Genomic DNA, 20623 nt, shown 5'->3' with positions numbered 1-20623 from the left:
AGGCCACTTGAGATCTCACTGCACCTGGTGGCAGGAGCTGGGAGGGATAAAAGCCCAGCATTTCCCTTCAGCTCTTTGCCACAGCAACGCTATCCATGCCTGGTTGCATCTGGCCTCTTGATCCTTGCTCCTTAGACCCTTGCCTTGCCGACGCCTTGATCCTTGCTCCTTGGACCCTCGCCTTGTCGACGCCTGAATCCTCGACCCTTGGACCTTCGCCTTGCTTCTTGTTCCTTGATCCTTCACCTTGCTTCTTGTTCCTTGATCCTTCGCCTTGCTCCTTGCTCCTGGGACCCTTGCTTTGTCTTCGCCTTGCTCCTCGACCCTTGGACCTTCGCCTTGCTTCTTGTTCCTTGGCCCTTCGCCTTGCTTCTTGTTCCTTGAGCCCTCGCCTTGCTTCCTGCCCCATGGACCTTCGTCTCTGCCTTGCTCCTTGACCCTGCAACTGCCTGCTGCTGGACCCTCAGCCCTGCACCTGTTCCTGCTTCTTCACCACCATCTTGCCTCTGGTCCTGACGCCCGCCGACCGGACCGTGACATGGTGCATTGCACCACCCAGCCTTGCCTTAGAGCCGGCCCTGACAGTAGCAGATGATCAATTATTCACAGTGGAGCAGGTAAGGGGTCCTTACCCTTAGCCCACCCCACCACCGCCACCAATTCCTCCTACAATCCTTAGTAATAATGGCTGCTTTTGATCTTTTCTTCGCTCCCAAGGAGATGAAGGGGTCACAGAATTTGGACTATGACTGAGCTGCCATCCACCCTAAACTGACATTGTAAGAGGAGCTTTGGAGCATATGGTGGTGAGGACAAAAGCAGTGATTTGCAGGTGGCTATCAATAAGTTAAGGGACCCAGGTGGCGCTGTAGTTAAACCACTGAGCCTAGGGCTTGCTGATCAGAAGGTCGGTGGTTCGAATCCCTGTGACGGGGTGAGCTCCCATTGCTTGGTCCCAGCTCCTGCCAACCTAGCAGTTCGAAAGCACATCAAAATGCAAGTAGATAAATAGGTACCGCTCCAAGCAGGAAGGTAAACGGGGTTTCCATGTGCTGCTCTGGTTCGCCAGAAGCGGCTTTCTCATGCTGGCCACATGACCTGGAAGCTATACACCGGCTCCCTTGGCCAATAATGCGAGATGAGCGCGCAACCCCAGAGTCGGTCACGACTGGACCTAATGGTCAGGGGTCCCTTTACCTTTACCTTTATCAATAAGTTATATTTGTGGGCAGAGTGACTGATAGGTCAAAGTGAAGACAACAAAGTGGGTCCAAAATTTAGAAAGTTAAATTTGGCAGGTTTTCAACCCTGTAAATTATGTGCAAGGCAGTTGCCAGGACAACTTCAGTTACAAGGGCAAAAATAAACTGAACAAACTTTATCTTCAGAGATATAGTCATTTGGACTATGTTCTCAATAAAATAGAACCTAAACTGAATTTTACTTTGGGATCTTAAGGAAATAAGACATTTGAGATTTCAGATTTGAAAACTGTATAAGTTTAGAACCTGCTCAAAATAGTAATTCTAAACACTTTAAAACAAGACAAAACAAAACAGCCCCAGAGACTGCTCTGTATGCCCTCCACATGCTTGATACTTTTAGAACTGCTCTAGGATGTTACTTTAACACTGACCAGACACATTATGGTTTGGTCAGTTTCATCCTTAATGATAAATTGTGGTTGCTACCACGACCCCACAACAGTGCAACATGGCATGTGCTAGGGCTAGGCTCCCTACTTTTATCAAGGAAAGAAATCATCCTTAAAGTGGAGTGACATAACTGTTCCTGGGGAAACTGCTCTATCAGTTCAATTATATAAGTCCTCGACACTATAAGCTTTTACCAGCAAATAACTGTTGCCATATTATTAATATAACTACTGTATAAAGCATCCTTGTTCCTAACTTGGAGCTCAAAAGGTAGTTTACTACAGTATATCTATACTTTTTTGTTACATAACATACAGAAAAGCAGCATACAACAACTAAGGTAGCACAGCTTGCAAGGCTACAATCATTCTTCCCAAGTAGGTTTTATAAGAAAAGCTACATAAGCAATACAGAACAGTCACAACTGTAGATATGATTAAGTCAGTTTCACTGAGCTTAGGTGTGCAGAATCTTCTTACAAATTTGAGTATGAAAGAAGTGAGAGGCGCCTGAATGTTTAGGTCAGTAATGAAAATAGTCTGGCACACTTCCATGCAATTTGCCACTTGCTTACGTACCTTAGAAGCGTGGCCATTTCCCACATGTGACCAGTAGAGTACCAAGCTGCACATGCCTCCCCACCAGTTACAGAAAAACAGTGTGTAACTTTGATCAAAATTCTGTCTTCTACCCTTATAGGATCAGTAGAAGTCCAAAGGTTGTAACACATATCCATAACAGCAGGACATGTTTTCCTCAACAGGACTTTAAATGAGAATACCAAAACCATTCATTTTCCTAAGTGTTGTTCTGTGGCATATGGGGATGGAAAATTATGTGGATGGGTTGCCACCCAACTAAAATATTATATTCCAAAACTGGCTTAGATCTGACCTGGATGCAAACAAGCTTTGTATCACATTTTTCTGCTGCAAATATTCATATTTGAAAATTGAATCATATTGTTAAAAACACAGCTACAGAAGATTTCCTGTTACAATTGTTGACCCACAGGTGGTTACTGTTAGTTGTAGTCAATTGCAGGAAAAGGCAGCTGTATATGTTGGTAATATACCACATCCAAAAAACCAAAACATTACTCACAAAGTGAAAATCAAGATTGGGTCCCTTAGATCCCAAGCCTTGCACATCCTAGCATACAGACACTGTTGAGCTTGTTCTGAGTTTAGTGTCAAAACATGGTGCCCCCAAACCAGTCAATATTAGCCAGGCACCAGGCACATTTTGCACCTGGCGATTTGTCACTTGCAACCAAGTGAAGATACCTGACATCTCCACAATCTAGAGGTGCATGCCTGGGAATCATTGGGTCTTGACTGCTTTCACACACTGATACAACATCTTGCAGAATTTGCTCACTTATATTTTATCTGCACAATCAGATTAAATTTCAGAAACCAATATTTTTTGTGCAGCCTGAGCAGGAGCAGTGAACAATGTTATGGTTAATTGTTGCTTGTCTTCACTTACCCCACCCTACTGCCTTGCTCACAGTTGTGGAGAATATTCTTACGTTATGAATAGTCCATGTCACCATTAAGAAAAAGTGATAGAAACAGGCCAATATATATGTGGACTGTCCCTGGATCAAGTAACTTTTCTTCTTAAAGTTGTCAAAGCTTGCTCCAAGTTGTCATCTGAGCTAGCCAGATGCTTAACTGATAATCAATCACAGTCAGTTGATCATTTGAAAAGTAAGGCCTTAGAGCAGTCTTGCCCAAAAAGAGCAACTAGACATTCTGTTTTGGCCTCTGTAACCTTGACTCTTTAAGGAGCCATTTGGCCCCTAGCTTATTTATCTGACTTTCGAACACTGCCCCAAACCCACACAAAAATAGTTAAACATGGTATACCATTGTCAAAGCCAGGTAAGAGTGCTTTGTATTTTTCTAGTTACAGGTAGGTAGCCGTGTTGGTCTGGCGTAGTCGAAACAAAAACAAAAAAATCCTTCCAGCAGCACCTTAAAGACCAACTAAGTTTTTTATTTTGGTGTGTATTTTTCTGTCACACCCCATCCTTAAATGTTAAAGGGTCAACACAGAAGCTATTCCAGGTCCAGTATTGCTCATGCATATTTTTCAGGCCAACTACACTTAAAATTGCCATCTCTAAATCATTTGTCAGCACCATCCTATGCAAAATTATGTTTATATCTGCATAGGATTATGCTGCGAGTCTTAATCAAGGCCAAGAGAAGCTAATTTACTATTCATTTCTGCTGGAAGGAGAAAATGGTCAAGGGTTCCTACCACATTTAATAGTGTCTCTTCTAAGGGTTGCTTCATATGTCACATCTGATACCCAACTATAAAATTCCTGGCAAAAATCCATGAAAATAGCATAAATTATGAACAGTGTCCATGTGCATAATAAACCATGGCTTGGAATGTGTCAATGGTAAACCAGAAGGAAAAAAATGTGACATACGAAACACCATTAAACTAAATTTGCACTTTAAATGATGAAACATGTAAAGAATATCCTATGTTCAAGCCCAGGTATCTTCCACTAACAGGATTTTGGACAGCAATGTGGATAATATCTTTATAAGAACTGCTCTCTGAAAGGAATATCAAAGATTATGTGAACAAGGGTCTGATTCAGTGTAAAATAGCCCAAAGTAAATACAGTACTACAAGGCATCATTCAGTGGAATGTTACCATGCAGACACCATGCCAGCCTCACACTACCAACTGCAACCTATGATTGGTTCCACTTGGCATTTCTCCATACATAGGGGAACCAGAACTCCAAACCAGCCAGTGAAAGGCAATTCTTGCTTGTTTCAAGTCTCCCATCCCCCCCGCTGCATAATTCCATCATAATCCGCTATGGAAAAACCAAAACCACCATAACCCCAGGACATTCCAAAAGAGATGGGATACCCCATCCACCTCAGAAGAACATGACACCAAGCGAACACCACACTACCTCAGAACAAGGGTGCCACCCCACTCCCTGGCAAAGTATGTGCAGTAGTTGTGAAACCAGCAAAAACCTAACAGGTGTGGCTCTTCCAAGTCTGGAGATGCAAATAAGGGGGAAAAGGCAACTATTAAACTCTTGTCAGATGGTTCTTCAAGATTTAGAACATTGCCAAGACCAAAAGAAATGGACAACTCTTTGGATATGGTTGCTGACTTCTTTTTCGCAGTAGGGCTCCAGTGCCATCAACAGCTACATACTAGTCATGGAAGCAACAGATTTCCAATATGAAGTGAAGTGATTTCCAATCACTGCATATTGGCGGCAGTGAAACGTTGAGTATCTATTACCTGTCTGTTGAGTATCTACTACCAACCCTGTCTTGCTGTCTACTACCACACCTGTCCTCCTCCTCCTTCATTTATTTAATTATCTGAAGGCCCAGGGAAAGCAGCTTTTTACTGATTTTATTCATGTGTTTTTAGCAGTAGTCCAGAATGCAAAATGTAGCAAGTGAGGATTTTTCTACTACTGATACGAAGAGCAAATGAGTAATTTAATCCTGTAGTTCATGCTACAAAAGTATTTGTCAGTTTCAAATAATGCCACACCACCACTTGTTTGTTTTTCTGCCTGTTTAATTTATTTCATTTGTTTATTTGCTGACTTTATATTCCACCTTTTCTCCAAGAAACTCAAGGTTGTGTGCATAATTCCACCCCTCCACATTTAATGCCCACAAGAACCCTATGGGGTAGGTTAGACTTAGAGCTAATGACTAGCCCAATTACACCCAGTGAGCTTCATGGCTGAGTGGGCATTTGAGTCCAGCACTCTAGCCACTACACAGCACTAACTTCTTTGTGTGTTTTATTGTGGTGCTGTTCAAGTCACAGGAACTAGGCCAGTAAAAAGTTGCCAGATTCTTTAAAAAAAGCAAGCTTAGGCACTCTCCTTCTTTCTGCCTTCAAGGGGCTGCCAACTTTTCAAACAGTACTTATAGCTGCCCCTAACAGTAGTCTGGTCTGCAACAAGAAGCAAATGAGAGTTTCCATCTCTGTACCATGAAAAGCATCTGCTGCTGCTTCCTGCATTATGTGGAAAGTCATAATAACATGGCCAGTCACTGCAGTTGATAACCAATCTTCTGTGAAAAGCCACAGCTTGAAGAATTTAGTCAGGATAGTATGGGACAGGCTTCCTCAAACTCGGCCCTCCAGATGTTTTGAGACTACAATTCCCATCATCCCTGACCACTGGTAAAGCTAGCTAGGGATCATGGGAGTTGTAGGCCAAAAACACCTGGAGGGCCGAATTTGAGGAAGCCTGGTTAAGCATGTTGCTTTGGCACCAGGGAGATTAAAGTTCAAATCCTACCAAGCCATGCCACTCACAACTATCCTTCAACCATAGTGCATCTGGCTGTTGTTAGCCAGAAGGTTGGTGGTTTGAGATCACCCAGAGCCAGCTGTGGGCAGGATTCCTGCATTGCAGAGTGTTGGACTAGATGACCTTTGGGATACCTTCCAACTCTACAATTCCATGATTCTATAAGCTACCTGTTATGAAAATGTATAGGAGAAAGAACCAGGTAACAATGAACAAACCAAACAAAATAGTAAAGTCAAGCCTCAGTGAAAAGCACAAGAGATGAGCTAAGTAAAGCACCTGACCCTTAATTTCCCACCCCCACACATGTCTATTAAGGAAGCCTATTTAAGGCAGTCTTCTGGCCACCTCAAGGATTGCCAACTTTTTAAACAACCCCAGCAGCTGTGCCTTTAACAGCCACTTGATCCACAAAAGCCAAGAGAAAAACCCAGTCCACCTCCATGCCACAGGAGCAGGCATCCCCAAACTGCGGCCCTCCAGATGTTTTGGCCTACAACTCCCATGATCCCTAGCTAACAGGACCAGTGGCCGGAAAAGATGGGAATTGTAGTCCAAAACATCTGGATGACCGAAGTCTGGGGATGCCTGCACAAGAGCCTTAACCAGCCCATGGCTGCCTCACCTCAAAACCCCTGTAGGGCACAAGAGCAGAGCCTCTGACAGCTGGCAACCCAAGCCTCTTTACAGGTGGTCACAGGAGCAGGGCCTGTGAAATATGCTCCACCCCTAAGCAAACCTAGTCAACACATTCTCCCCTCCACTTTCACACACATGCACAACAGATTGCAAACTTCCCAGCCCATCCCAGTAACTGCCCCTTTAGCAACCAACAAGCAACCAGAGAAGTGTGGGCTCTGTGCTGTTTCACGGAGGCTTTTAGTCCAGCTTCGCAGGATTTCCCCCCTAGTCGGAACCCTTTGGTCGTTTATAATTACTGGAATTGGGGTTTGTTTGTTTTTACTGCACGTCGCCTAGAGGCCCTCGCGCGAGGCGGCTGACGAAATAGAAGCAACGATGCCCCCGCGAGCTTCCAGGGCTTTTAAATACTCTCGCCTGAAACGCCCTCTCCCCCCCCCCACCAACACCTTAACCCCTAACACACACACCCCATCCCAACCGCCCTCCGTTTTTAAAGGATCCGGGCCAGGCCAGGCCGGGTGTGCCGCGAGCTTCCCCCTCAACCGCATAACACCCTCCACCACCACCCCGCAACGGCAGCCGCTTTAAGCCCTGGTCAGCCCTGCGCCCCCCCCCCACCTCCTCACTCACCAGCTTGGGCTTGTTCTTACTCTCATCCTCAGGGGCGCGCCAGCCGCCGCCTCCGACACCGCCCCGCTTAGCGTTCATCTTACCCGGCGGTTCCTCACCGCCGGCTCCCTGGTTCTCCATGCCGCCTCTCTCTCTTTCTCTCTATCCCTTCCCTCAGGCACCCATGGCGGGATAAAGGGAATCGCCCGCCCTGCCTCGCAAAGTCTCTCTTTCCCACCCACCCTTTTTTTTTTTTGGTCGCCGCCTTGCGTCTCCTCACGCTCGCCCCGGTCCTGTCAGGGCACTGGGCGCGCGACTGGCGGCCTTCTGCGCACGCGCTCGTTTCCCCACCCCTCCTCCCTCCTTGCGCGCGCCCTGACGACAGACGGGTCGGGGAAGCGAGGGAAGTAGACGGCGGGACGTAATCTCAACACCTCCCCCCTCCCTCTTTCTCTCGCGCAGGGAGGGGGGTCTCCTCTGTGCGCACGCGCAAGCCTCTTGGCACGCTGAAGCCGCAAAGGCGCGCCGCTGCCCTCACTCGTGGCTGAGGGTGAACCAGGGATGGGGCCCGGAAGCGGTTCGAAGAAGACTTGGGTGAGCGCCGAAAGGAAAAGCCTGGCGGAAGTGAGTGCCCGGATGGAAGGCAGGCAGGCAGGCGGCGGGGGCGGGGGAGAGAAAGAGAAGGGTTTGTGAAAGGGAGGCGAGTCACAAGAAAGGAGTGGATTAAGAAGAAGGGGGAGGGGGCAGCGTCTGTCAAGGCTCAGACCTCTCTTCAGACCTTCCCTGGCACAGGAATCCTGGTGCCTTTCAGCACAGGCAGGAATTCAACAGGGTCCCTCTGCCAGGACACCACATTACCGACCTGGACATTGCAGTACATTATTCCAGCTACAAAAGATATTTCACAAGTTGAAAGTGCTGAATTGGAACTTATCGAGGAGTTTGAGTCTATCTGTGTTTAGGCATGAATAGAGACAATGTTTTCCTGCCCTGCTACTGGTGCTCATTAACCTAGCAGCCCTAGAATGATTGCCTTTATCACCAGTTACTGCTGTGGTGAATTATCACTGTGGTTAATTTGCTTAAACTTTCTTTGATTTGCCACATTTTCTTTACTTTTGTTAGCCCTCCACGTGTGTGAGAGAGAGGGGGGGAGGGGATAAAACGTCATGCATGTGATGGAAAACTTGTGCCACATAATAAATCGGTCAATCTTTGTTCCTTGTACTGTAACAGAAACACAGCCAGCCTAACCTACTGTATCACACACACACAAACACACACAAAATACCTGAACTGCATATATTACTTTCATTAAAAAAGAGAAGGGAGAAAGGGGTGCTAAGGAATAACACATGAAATTATTGCGTTGGAATGTGAATCTGGGCCTCCCCGTTCCCTACACTGTGTTGAACCATCAGAACGTAAAGATATCTTGGTCACGTACATTATCTTCAAACAATCCTAATCATCCGTATTGATATCCAACGGTATGATATGAACACACATGTGAGAGACTACTATCTTGATTAAGCTAAGGTCTTGTCAGTGACAAGATAGATGACTCCTTGAGAACCGCATGGGTTGATGGAAGAAAGGTGGGAGATATAAATGAAATTTAAAAAATAGAATAGCATAGCAAAGGAGATGTCTGTAATATAAAATAAACACAACTACAGTAATTTCATAGATACTCAGTTATCCCTGTTGGAAGTTTCACACACTGCTTTCAACGTTTCCCCTAATTCTAGATAAGTGGTGCCTGGTAGTGGTTACTGACTCATGAGAAAAAAATGCATTTTTTTCTGCATTGTTTTTGTACACCTTACAAGGCTTAGCTAGGAATTGAAAATAGATTCCACACCAATGCCTTGGTGAGTTTTGTGCCAGTCTCCAATTAAGCTGTGGAGCTTCTGATAAAAGAGAGGTGTGTGATACTGATATCAATTAATTAATTAATTATAATTAGCAGGCAAGCCTCCAGTACCTGCCAGCAAAAAGGGTAGCAAAATATGGCATATGGTTGCAATTGGGGAGGGGGGGAGGGAAATACTAGACAGACATTTTCCAGTTTCAGATTATAACTTTTAATAATAATAATAATAATAATTTTTTATTTATACCCCGCCCTCCCCAGTCAAAAACCGGGCTCAGGGCGGCTGACACCAACAGAACCACAATAAAACATAAAAACAATTAGTTAAAATACAGATTAAAATACAGTATTAAAATTTAAAGTGCAGCCTCATTTCAAGTAGGCCATAAATCCAAGCCATGAGGGAGAAAAACACAGGGGTCAGGCTGAGTCTAACCCAAAGGCCAGGCGGAACAGCTCTGTCTTGCAGGCCCTGCGGAAAGATGACAAATCCCGCAGGGCCCTGGTCTCCTGGGAAAGAGCGTTCCACCAGGTTGGGGCCAGTACTGAAAAGGCCCTGGCTCTAGTAGAGGCCAATCTAGCCATCTTATGACTCGGGATCTCCAGAATATTATTGTTTGTGGACCTTAAGGTCCTCCGCGGGGCATACCAGGAGAGGCGGTCCCGTAGGTACGAGGGTCCCAAGTCGCATAGGGCTTTAAAGGTCAAAACCAGCACCTTAAACCTGATCCTGTACTCCACCGGGAGCCAGTGCAGCTGGTAAAGCACTGGATGAATGTGATCCCGCGGCCGGGACCCTGTAAGGAGCCTCGCCGCGGCATTCTGCACCCGCTGGAGTTTCTGGGTCAGCTTTAAGGGCAACCCTGCGTAGAGCGAGTTACAATAGTCAAGCCTGGAGGTGATCGTCGCATGGATCACTGTGGCCAGATCGGGGCGAGAGAGGTAAGGGACCAACTGCTTGATGCGGCGGAGATGGAAAAATGCCACCTTTGCTGTGGATGCAACCTGCGCCTCCATGGAAAGGGAGGCGTCAAAGGTTACACCCAAACTCTTGACAGAAGGCGCTGGTACCAATTGAGCCCCTGCAAAAGATGGGAGTTGGCCCCCCAACCCCATGTCGCCCCGACCTAGCCAGAGGACCTCTGTCTTCGAAGGATTTAACTTCAGTCGGCTCCCACGTAGCCATCCAGCCACAGCTTCCAAGCACCTGGTGAGTGTGTCCGGGGCCGAGGCAGGGCAGCCGTCCATCAACAGATAGATCTGGGTGTCATCAGCATATTGATGACAACCCAGCCCAAAACTCCGGACAATCTGGGCAAGGGGGCGCATAAAGATATTAAAAAGCATTGGGGAAAGGATTGCGCCTTGCGGGACTCCACACACCAAGGGGTGCCGCGGCGACAACTCCCTCCCTAGCGCCACTCTCTGTCCCCGACCTGAGATGAAGGAACGCAGCCATTGTTGGACTGTGCCCTGAATCCCCACGTCAGCAAGGCGGTGGTCTAAAAGGTCATGATCGACCATATCGAAGGCTGCTGACAGGTCTAAAAGAATCAGCATTCCCGACCCACCTCGATCCAGCTGTCTACGGAGATCATCTGTTAAGGCTACCAGAGCTGTCTCGGTCCCATGACCAGGGCGAAAGCCGGACTGAAATGGATCTAGAGCCGATGTTTCATCCAGAAACCTACCAAGCTGTTCGGCAACCACTCTCTCAATTATCTTACCCAGGTACGGAAGATTCGAAACCGGGCGATAATTGGATAGATCTAAAGGATCTAGAGATGTTTTCTTTAAGAGTGGACGCACCACTGCCTCCTTCAACTCCTCTGGGAAAGTCCCTGTGCCCAGGGACAAGTTGATGATCTCACCCAGGGGGGCCCGTACCTCATCTGGACACGCTCTAATCAGCCAAGACGGGCACGGGTCCAGGGAGCAAGTGGTGGGCCTTCCAGCCCGGAGGAATCTGTCTACATCGGCAGGGAGTATCTGATCGAATTGGTCCAATACTGAACTCGAAGACAGTCGAGGGGCCTCCAGTTCCGTTATTGTATCCAAATTGGCAGGGAGGTCACGGCGGAGTGTCAAGACTTTCTCCACAAAAAAGCTCGCAAATGCCTCACAGCTATGGGTCAAATTCGTATTTAAATTTGGCTGTTCCTCTAGGGTTGTTAAAGACCTGATTATTCTAAAAAGTTGTGCTGGGCGAGAGCTAGCGGATGCAATGGAAGCTGAGAAGTAGGACTTTTTTGCAGCTTTCACCGCCATCTCATAGGCTTTCATAAGTTTCCTGTAAGATGTTCTTGAGGCTCCGTCGTGAGCACGCCGCCATACTCGCTCTAGCCGTCTAAGGTCCCGCTTCATTTTCCGAAGCTCCTCGGTAAACCAAGGGGCCCGGTTTCGGCGGGGTCGCAGAGGGCGCTTAGGTGCGATCTCATCGATGGCCGCCAAGAGCCGGTTGTTCCAGTTCTCGACCAGCTCTTCTAATGAGCCGCCAGGGGGAGCAGGGTCCCGCAAGGCCTGACGGAATCCGTCAGGATCCATCAGCCTATGCGGGCGAGCCCAAATAGGCTCGCCACCCAAGCAGGGGAGGGGCGGGAAGTCAATCCTGGCTTTCAGAGCGTAGTGATCAGACCATGGCACTTCCACAGTTGGGGACATGATCACGTCTATACCCGCACCAAAGATCAAATCCAGCGTGTGGCCTGCTTGATGTGTGGGACCCAAAACAAACTGGGAGAGCCCTAGTGTCGCCATGGAAGACACCAGATCCGGAACCCGTGAGGAGGGGGTGGCATCTGCATGGACGTTGAAGTCCCCCAAAACCAGTAGGTTAGGGAACTCCAAGGCCCAGCCTGCCACCACCTCCAGCAGGTCCGACAGGGTGGCTGCTGGTGCGCTAGGTGGTCGGTACACCAGCCAGACAGCCAAGCCCCCCTTGGTGCCCCACACTAGGCCAACACATTCAATGCCGGTGATTGATGGTGATGGCAGAGCCCTGAAAGAGCAATCCTCCCGGATTAACAGCGCTACCCCTCCCCCCCGACCCACAGTCCGCGACTGGTGGAGGACGGAGAAGCCCGGGGGTGTTATTTCATGCAGGGCAACTACTTCGCCCTCACGCACCCAGGTCTCAGTCACGCAAGCCAGGTCGACCTCCAGTGAGATGAAAAAGTCTCTCATAGTGGCGGTTTTATTGCCTATAGACCTGGCATTGCACAACACCAGTGACGGAGGTGGGTAATCCCTGCTCGCCCTATGATGATCCCATATTAGTGACCCCAGCCTCTGAGCAACATCAATCTCTCCACTACAAAAGTTATCCTTCACTTTTACAATATCTTTTTAGTATAGAATTTTGTTTCTTGGCTCTATAAAAAAACAAAAACAAATCTAGTATACCACATATGTAGTTAGACCAAAGTTCTTATGCAGCAGATCTGTACTTCTTATGGAAGTCATATAATTAATTGCTGATCTTACAGAGCTGAGTGTTGAAATTGTCTCAAGCAACATCTGGATGTCTTCAACTTCCCTACTGGTGCTAGATAAGTCTTTTATTCTATATACCCTGGCTTAGAGAATAGAGTTAAACTAGATGCATTTTTACTGTCCTTCATAGCTATTAGACTACATTTGAACTATTACCAGAGGTTAGCTTCTAGAACAACAGCTGCATATGCCTGGAATATGAGCCTTGTGTATGACCAACACTTGTTTGGTATTTACCATTAGAATAACAGGATGAAATTATGTGGGTAGTTTGAAAGGAGAGTGTGATGTCTTCTATATCCTGAAATACTTTAGTGTGATCACAGGAAGTATGATCTTCCTAAAGGACTGTCTGGCATGGAAGGGAAGCATGGATGAATCTTAATTTAAACATTAAGCATTTTTATATTGTGATTTTATGAGACCTGCAGGTATGGGGCAGTATACAATTTTAATAATAAATAATGATAAATAAAATAAATAAACAGCCCTATAAGCTGCACATAACTCAACCACTTTATTGATAAAAATCAGCACCAAGCATCTTGAAGCAGCTGTCAGAACAGCAGTACCATGCATGGCACGGCCCATCCTTGACATCTGCCTTGAGCCTAGCTTTGGGAAGCCAGATGATCTGTTTCAGAGCTACTCCACCTGTTCCCTCATCTGTTCAGGTGAAGCAATGGGACATCCTGACTAAAGTGACATATGCTGCTTTGTGTATAAAGAGTGTGTGGATGTTTGCTTGGGTGCAAACAAGCCATCTCCTTGCTGTTGTGTCCATCCCCATGTTTCTAAAGACTGGGAGACCTGGCAGGCTGATTTGCTGTAATTCTACACCTTTAATAAAGCATTGGAACTCATCAATCCGGATATCTCCTTTGGTATTCTTGGACCAACCGTTCCCATGATCCCTCCTTTGGGTCAGCAGTTCAGAGCAGAAGCTCTCTGGGGTTTCAGGCCAGAAGTCTCTCCCGGCCCTAACTGGAGATACTGGGCTTGAACCTGGGGCCTTCTGCATGCAAAGCAGATGTTCTGTCTAGGGCCTGCTGCCCATGTAGTGTATCTAAGGATGGGAAACTATGGCACTCATGTTATGGTATACTACAACTCCCATCATATTTGGCCATTGGTGATGCTGGCTGGGACTGAATGGAGCTGAAGACCAACAGCAGCTGGAGGACGACATATTTCCCCCATCTCTGATGTATTCCATCAGCCAAGCACTTTTTTATCTAACTCATTTTCTATTTTGGAGCTTGTCAGAGGGAGGGAAGGTGCTCAGGCAACCAGATGGGAAGTGGTGGTGAGAAAGAAGACTCAACTCCCCTCACCCATATGCCCCTTTCAATGAAGGAAATTACAGAGAGAGCATGCTTATGGGGCAAACACGAATTAAAAAATGTGGTTGTCATTGCTATGTCCAGATTTACCTTCAGCTACTTTGATCAGAGAGTTTGTGCAGTCATTTATCAGATACACAAAGATTTCTCCTATGCCTCACAATAGTTATTACCACTGCTGTTCGTGGGTATGATAGCTGTAAACACCATTTGCTAACTTTGACAGTAGATAATAGCGCTGGCAGAATACCAGTCTTGTTACAACAATCATAAAACTGTAGTACTTAACGCTCATTTTTATTAACTATGCACTGCATAAAGTGAAGTTTTTAGTGTTGAGCAGTCTATTGCAGAGATGGCAACTAATTCTGTTGATTAACAGAGTTCCTTTCAGCTTTTGCCAGGGGCAACAAACAAGTCTGCAGGAGTTTTATACATCCATGGCTTTTCACAACTGACAATTGGACTTAAGTGTCTCAGATTTGAACTTAAAATTCAAAGCTGTACCTTGTTGAAGACAGGGTCTCATGTATCACATTCCTTGCATCTGGATGCATGTCACCTTGAAGATTAGTTGCATTTAGACAACTCACAGATTCAGCAGGGATCTCAAAAACCCCTCCTGTAATGTTCCTGTTACCATCCTTGGGCTTCTAGAATGTAGCTTCTCTTGCTTCCCAATCATGCAACTGTGGAGTAATCTTTGGGCCCTTTAAGGATTGCCAGCAGCTCTCCCAGGAAGTGGAGCCACCCAAAGGGTAGGTCTTGCCTGCCCTCTTAAGCCTTCCAATGACTTTAATCCTTGGCTGCAACAACTTTCTGTAGCTCAGCCAGCAGGGACTACTGTGTGTTGTCCAAGGCCAGAAGAGATTCTAACCATTCCCGCCGCTTCTCATGTAAGCTCTTAAACCCTAACAGAGCAGCATAACCACCAAATTTTCTTATGGACCATTTTGTCTGCTTTTATCTATTTTATTTAAAAACTTTTGTAAATCATTTACTATTTCTAAAATCTCTAAGCAGTGTACACTCCAAAAAAGAAACAGCATGCCATTAAAGCTAAACACAACCTAAAAAAAACCAATAAAACATGTAAAAGCAAATAAAACAGAAATTCAGAGGACTGGAAAACATGAAAAAGGTGCCCGCAAAAACCTCTGTGTGTGTAGAGGATAAGTTTTCACAAAACATCTGAAGCAACAAATAATTACTGTACAGTGGTACCTCGGTTTACAAACACAATTGGTTCCGGAAGTCTGTACTTAACCTGAAGCAAACTTTCCCATTGAAAGTAATGGAAAGTGGATTAATCGGTTCCAGACAGGTCCGCAGAGTACTTAAACTGAAAATACTCAAACCGAGGCGTACTTAAACTGAAGTATGACTGTACTGCTTCACGTATGGCAGAGGAAAGGGCATTTCACAGTATAGGAACAACAGCAGAACATGCCCATTTTCTTCTTACTGCCCTATGATAGTGTTGCACACCACCTCATTCTCCAGGTGGTTATTTAGAGTTCATGTTGCCTTTTGGAATGAGGCACAGCGGAGACTCTGGTGTCTTTATGAAATATGTTTTATTTGCAAATATATACAACCTGAGCCTATGACGGAGGAGTTCACATCATTAACACCCCAAAGGCATGGTGTTAATCAGGCGTGGCTCTGTCTCTGCCTTTCCAGCCTGCTGCTTTTGCATCCAGCTTCTAATTCACATCACTCAACTCTCAACTCTGGCTTTTTGTCTTTCTAGCTAACAGACCTTTGAGGGAGGGAGGTCCACCCATTTGCCCTCTGCCAAATTGTTCCCTTAACAACCCTTATGAAGAGGACCATTATGAGCCTGGCCTGGCTATTCCAGCAACTGAATCTGTGCTGGATCCAGGAATTAGACCTCATATGCCAAAATGTATTGGGCTGGTCCTGCCTCAGGTGTAAAAGATGGCTGATGGAGACAGTTGTGGAAAGGACAGCAGCAAATGGCAGCTGGTTTTAGGCTGACTGGTGGAAAGGCCTTCCTCTCACCTCTCACAAAGTAAGAGCACTCATATTTTTTCTTCAAGTGACACCTTATATAGGAAATTCATCCCGCCTAACACGGATCTGTTTCTATTGCATTTCAGATATCGTGGCTTAATGCGCTCAGTTGCCAGCAGATGAAATGGCTAAAATAAGCTGATAGTGTTAGATTTTCCACCCCTATATAGCTCCTGCCATTCAAAATTACTACCTGCTCTTTCATCTCGTTCCATGTATTTCTGAAGACTCAGGGAGTTCTTGACATAAACTTTCCCTCATTTCAGACTATTGGCAGCTCATAAAATAGTCATCTTAAGCCTCATGATCACTATGTTCTGCATTCATGGTTGGAGGAAGTATGCTAGTTGCTAGGAGTAACAAGTGGAGACAGTACTGTTTCACACTGGTCATGCTTCCAGGTCATCTATATCCTGACTGGTAACTGCGAGAGCAGAATGTTGGACAAGATGGACCTTTGTTCTGATCCAGCCTAGCTCTTCTTATGTTCACTTGAAGCTTCATACTGGACAGTATGGAACTGGTCCCCAGTTACATAGACTCACCGTTTTTGGGATGGCTGTTTGCACACGAAGGTAGGGGTGAGGCAGAGAACAAATGCAGCTGAGAACAAAAGTGGGCACAGATAGGTGCATATTCTAATGTGCATGTATTTAGAAATAATTTAGAAATAGTTACTATAATTTTAATAAGAATATAATATTATTACCCTAGTGGGTGAAGACTGTGGCTAGTTGACCTGCGTGCCTGCTCTATCTGCTGTACAGGTTTTAGCTGCTGATGGGCAACTTCAAGACTCCTTCTTATTGGTTCTTTATATTAAAAGCAAGCTAGGATCAAACAGCCCTTCAAAGAGTGGCCTCCGACAGCCCTTCAAATATAGAACTTGTTGGGAATCTCAGGTGAGATATACATGCAGTGGAAATTGCTTCCAGTACCAGTTACCATACAGAAGCAGAACTTCAGTACGTAGTTAAGCTAGTTTACTGTTGCAGAAGATGAGGCTCAGTAAAACAGTTCCGGGTGTAGATATATACAGCTTGTAGGCTTTTGTAGATACAGATATATACAGATAAAAACAAGTACAAAGTATTTCTATTGCTCTAAATCAGTCCTGTAATTCAAGATGTAATGCTGGACAAGGTAACACCAACAGACTTACGACTACTCACAAACTAACAGATTACTGCGCTGACATTCATTAATCACAGATATAGACAGGGCACTGAGCCTTGCACCTGCAATAAGCTCACCTTTGGGGTGATTTATGCTCATGAAGGAAATTAACCCCTTCTCATGTCCAGTTATTCCAACAGACTATTCTCTCTAGAGCAGGACACATAGCCACCCTACCAGTTTCCTAAGGTATACTAAGACTGATTGGTCATAAGATCGAGCTTAAAATGATTGTTGCTTCAATCCTTAGTTCACATCTGAATGCCTAAGAGAAAGTTTCAAGGGACCAGCAGAAATTGCTCTCTGTGGAGGGCCTTTTAGAAGCCTTATGGGTAAATGTATGTAGATTTCTAAAGATGCTAATTTCCTGTTTGATGAAGCAGAACATCAATGCAAGGGCAGTATAATTTCTGTTGATATGGAAACAAAAAGGCTAACTCCAAGGTTAGAAGCAGTGTTCATTGCACACAATGAGGAAATCACTAAGTGCTAATTGCTTCCAGTGATTTAACCACAATTTGAAAGCATAATTGCTGTTCCGATTGTTGTCTCTGGAGGATAGAACTTTGGATGTTCCCTGGTGTACCAGTAAACAAGGCTGCAATCCTATACCCACTTCCCTGAGAATAAGTCCTATTGAACTCAATGAGACTTACAGCACTTCTGAGTAGTCAAGTATATGGGGTTAGCAATTAGATTACACTCAGGTGGATGTGGGGGAGCCTGTAAAGACACTAGAGAAATTGGGACAAATGCCTTAGATTCTATCACTGGCAGAAGGAAGAGCTGCTGTAAAATTTTGGGTCCTTTGTAGCTGCCCAAGGCTGCCCAAGGCTGGGTACCAGGTTTTCCACCCAATTTGGTTTATGGAACCTTCCAAATGCTGCAACAAACTGACTTTCTAATAAAGTAGTGTACTCCTGAACACAGTTTCTCAGAAGTAAATCACATTGAGATCAATTTGTAAGGGTGCTTAGGAATGTACCACGTGGGAAGAGCCAGCACGGTGTGGTGATTCAAGTGTCAAGAGTAAGGCTGGATTCAAATCCCTATTTATGCATGAAGCTCACTTGGTAACCTTTGGTTATCTCAGCCTAATCTATTTCATAGGGTTGTTGTGAGAATAAAACCAGGAAGTGACAGGCAGGGAGAAAGAAGGAGAACCACATACACGGAGATTCTTGGTGAAATGGCAGGATATAAATGTAAAAAATATGGGTTCTCTTAGTGTTCACTTGTTGTATTTCCTTGGTGGTGGGAGAGGTTGGGTGTGGCTTAGGGTGTGGCTGGTTGTCTTTGGTTGGGTGCAGTGAGAACTTTTTTGTGTGTTTGAGTGGGGTATGAGTGTGTATTTTTTAATCAGGTTAGCTAGATTGATTCGTATGCTGTCGGGGGATTCTTGTTGTTGTCTTGTTGGGCTGTGATATGTGATAAAGGGAACCAAACCAGGGTGAAGGAGTCTTCTATTTGTCCCCATGTCAGTTTCAGTTTATTTGTTAGTTTTTCTTATAAGGCTATTTCCCAAACTATTTGATACCACAACCCCTCACACACACAAAGTAGAATAACAGAAGCATAACCACCCCACCCCACTCCCCCTCTTGCCCCCTTTTCCTCTTTAATAATATTATAATGATAATAATAATAATAAAAAAATAATAATAAAAATAATAAATTATTTATTATTTATACCCCACCCATCTGGCTGGGTTTCCCCAGCCACTCTGGGCAGCTTCTAGCAAAATATTAAAATACAATACTGTAATTTTTCTTCTTCTTCTTCCTAATTGTTTAAATCAATTCATAAACAAAGAACTCATACATTGACCACTAATAATGAAACATATGTTATAGATATTTTTCCACGCTTATTATGCTATTTTTGTGGTATATATGTGGCATGAGAAAACTTGGTATACTTATTTGTATAACATTATTCTTGTTTATAAAAACCCAATAAAAATAAAGGATAAATGTAAAAAATAAAGTGCAGTAATTGATAGGGTTGCTCAGTGGGTCCAAGTAGAGCCTAACCATGAAAGGTGCCCTTAGTTCCACAAACACGTTTTTTTGTGTGTGTGCAACAATAGCATACCCTCCAACATTTCACATTATACTTGTTGCATAAGGAAAACCACTTTGGTGGGATTTAGTGGTATACCTCAGTAAACATAAATCTATACTTCCCTTAAAAAGTATAGGGAATATATTTATATCACAGTTTATTGCCATAGCATTTTTCAGATGTTCAGAATTTAAAGATACAAGATTTCAAAATCTGGTGTGCAAAATTTGGCCTTCGTCATGTTTCCCTATAAGACAGATGGTGTAGCAGCAGGCAAAATAGGAGCAACTGGGAGGTAATTACATTTAATCATACTAGTAATCAAATAAAGAAAAAAAGTGGTGGTGTACCTTTTGAAACAGGTAGAGTTGGCAAGTAAATGATAAATGTGGGAGACCAGAGTTTCTGAAGGTGCTTTCATATCTATGCTCAACATACACCATCTGTGCCAGCTTGGGAAATATGGATGCGTTGATTTAGATTCAGGTCCCCCATCTTTAATCTGATTTGTTCTGGGCTTACTTCTGAGTAGACATGTTAGCTACACTTTGGGTCTTTTCTGCAGGGTTTAAAAATGGTCTGCTTCTACTTAGGAATTGGAAACATTTATATGAAAATGAAGTATGTTCCCATTCTTTGACTTTAGAGAGATTGCCGGATGTGGGCTTAAGTAAATCTTCATTTTCCATGTTTGCTAGCGTCTTCTCTGCTCTGACATCATGGTGGCTCTAAATTGTCTGTGCTACAGACCAGACTCTGTGGTAGAAATCAAGCTAGATATCTTCCCTGCAGATCTGGATTTTGCTGTTCTTCTATGACATTTTCTAAGCCGCTGCAATAATGGGAGCAGGAGTACAGTCTAAAAGTTACCACTTCTGAACACATATGCGCAACCAAAATGTTTTGAGAACTTTTGGTGCTGCCTTCTGTGCTGCCTGTTCTCAATCACCTTTTAAAAACAAAAGGGGAGAGATCGCATATGGTCTGTGTAAGCTCATGGGGGTGTATATCTGCAGCAACAAGGCTCACACTGCGATGCTAAGGACACTAGTGCATTGGCACCACAGGACTGGGAAGAACCGTCTTCCAAAGAGAAGGTGGTCTAGAGGAAAAGTTCACCTGAAGGTCAGCTCTCCTCAGCAAACTTGTTTCAGGCTTTAAATATATATATATTCTTATTTTGCATTTATTTCAGGCAAAAAAAAATGTTGCACTCTGATTTACAGCCAAGCATGGAGAAATCTGCTATGCAGATTGGCAATCCTTTGAATAGCAAGAAACACTCCCACTTTCAGTGGGGCAGTTGGGTTATTTCAGATTTCATTCCTGCTCCCCCCCCCACATTAGCTTTTTTGTGTGAGTCTTTGAGCAATAAAGTAAATTTGCCCCTG

The 20623-nt window shown here is 44.8% G+C and overlaps 1 protein-coding gene across 8 annotated transcripts in view; it reads right to left on the bottom strand.

Moving 5' to 3' along the window:
* DIAPH2 (diaphanous related formin 2) overlaps positions 1 to 7860 on the bottom strand; it is a 339062-nt gene extending 331202 nt beyond the window's left edge. For 5 of the 8 annotated variants that reach the window (XR_015948654.1, XM_088664505.1, XM_088664506.1 and 2 more), the window contains exon 1: positions 7265 to 7675. Coding sequence is in view for 7 of the 8 variants with exons in the window: in XM_088664505.1 (XP_088520631.1) it covers positions 7265 to 7384 (120 nt within the window). In the remaining variant the exon portion in view is untranslated. Of the gene's footprint in view, positions 1 to 7264 lie in introns of all 8 variants that reach the window. The other 3 variants (XM_088664503.1, XM_088664502.1, XM_088664504.1) reach the window with 2 other exon arrangements.
* Positions 7861 to 20623: the final 12763 nt, after the last annotated feature.

This window comes from Zootoca vivipara, chromosome Z2 (genome assembly GCF_965207765.1).
Source record: "Zootoca vivipara chromosome Z2, rZooViv2.hap1.1, whole genome shotgun sequence".
In the NCBI taxonomy this organism is placed as follows: Eukaryota; Metazoa; Chordata; class Lepidosauria; order Squamata; family Lacertidae; genus Zootoca; species Zootoca vivipara.
This window is presented reverse-complemented; position numbering and strand designations above follow the sequence as displayed.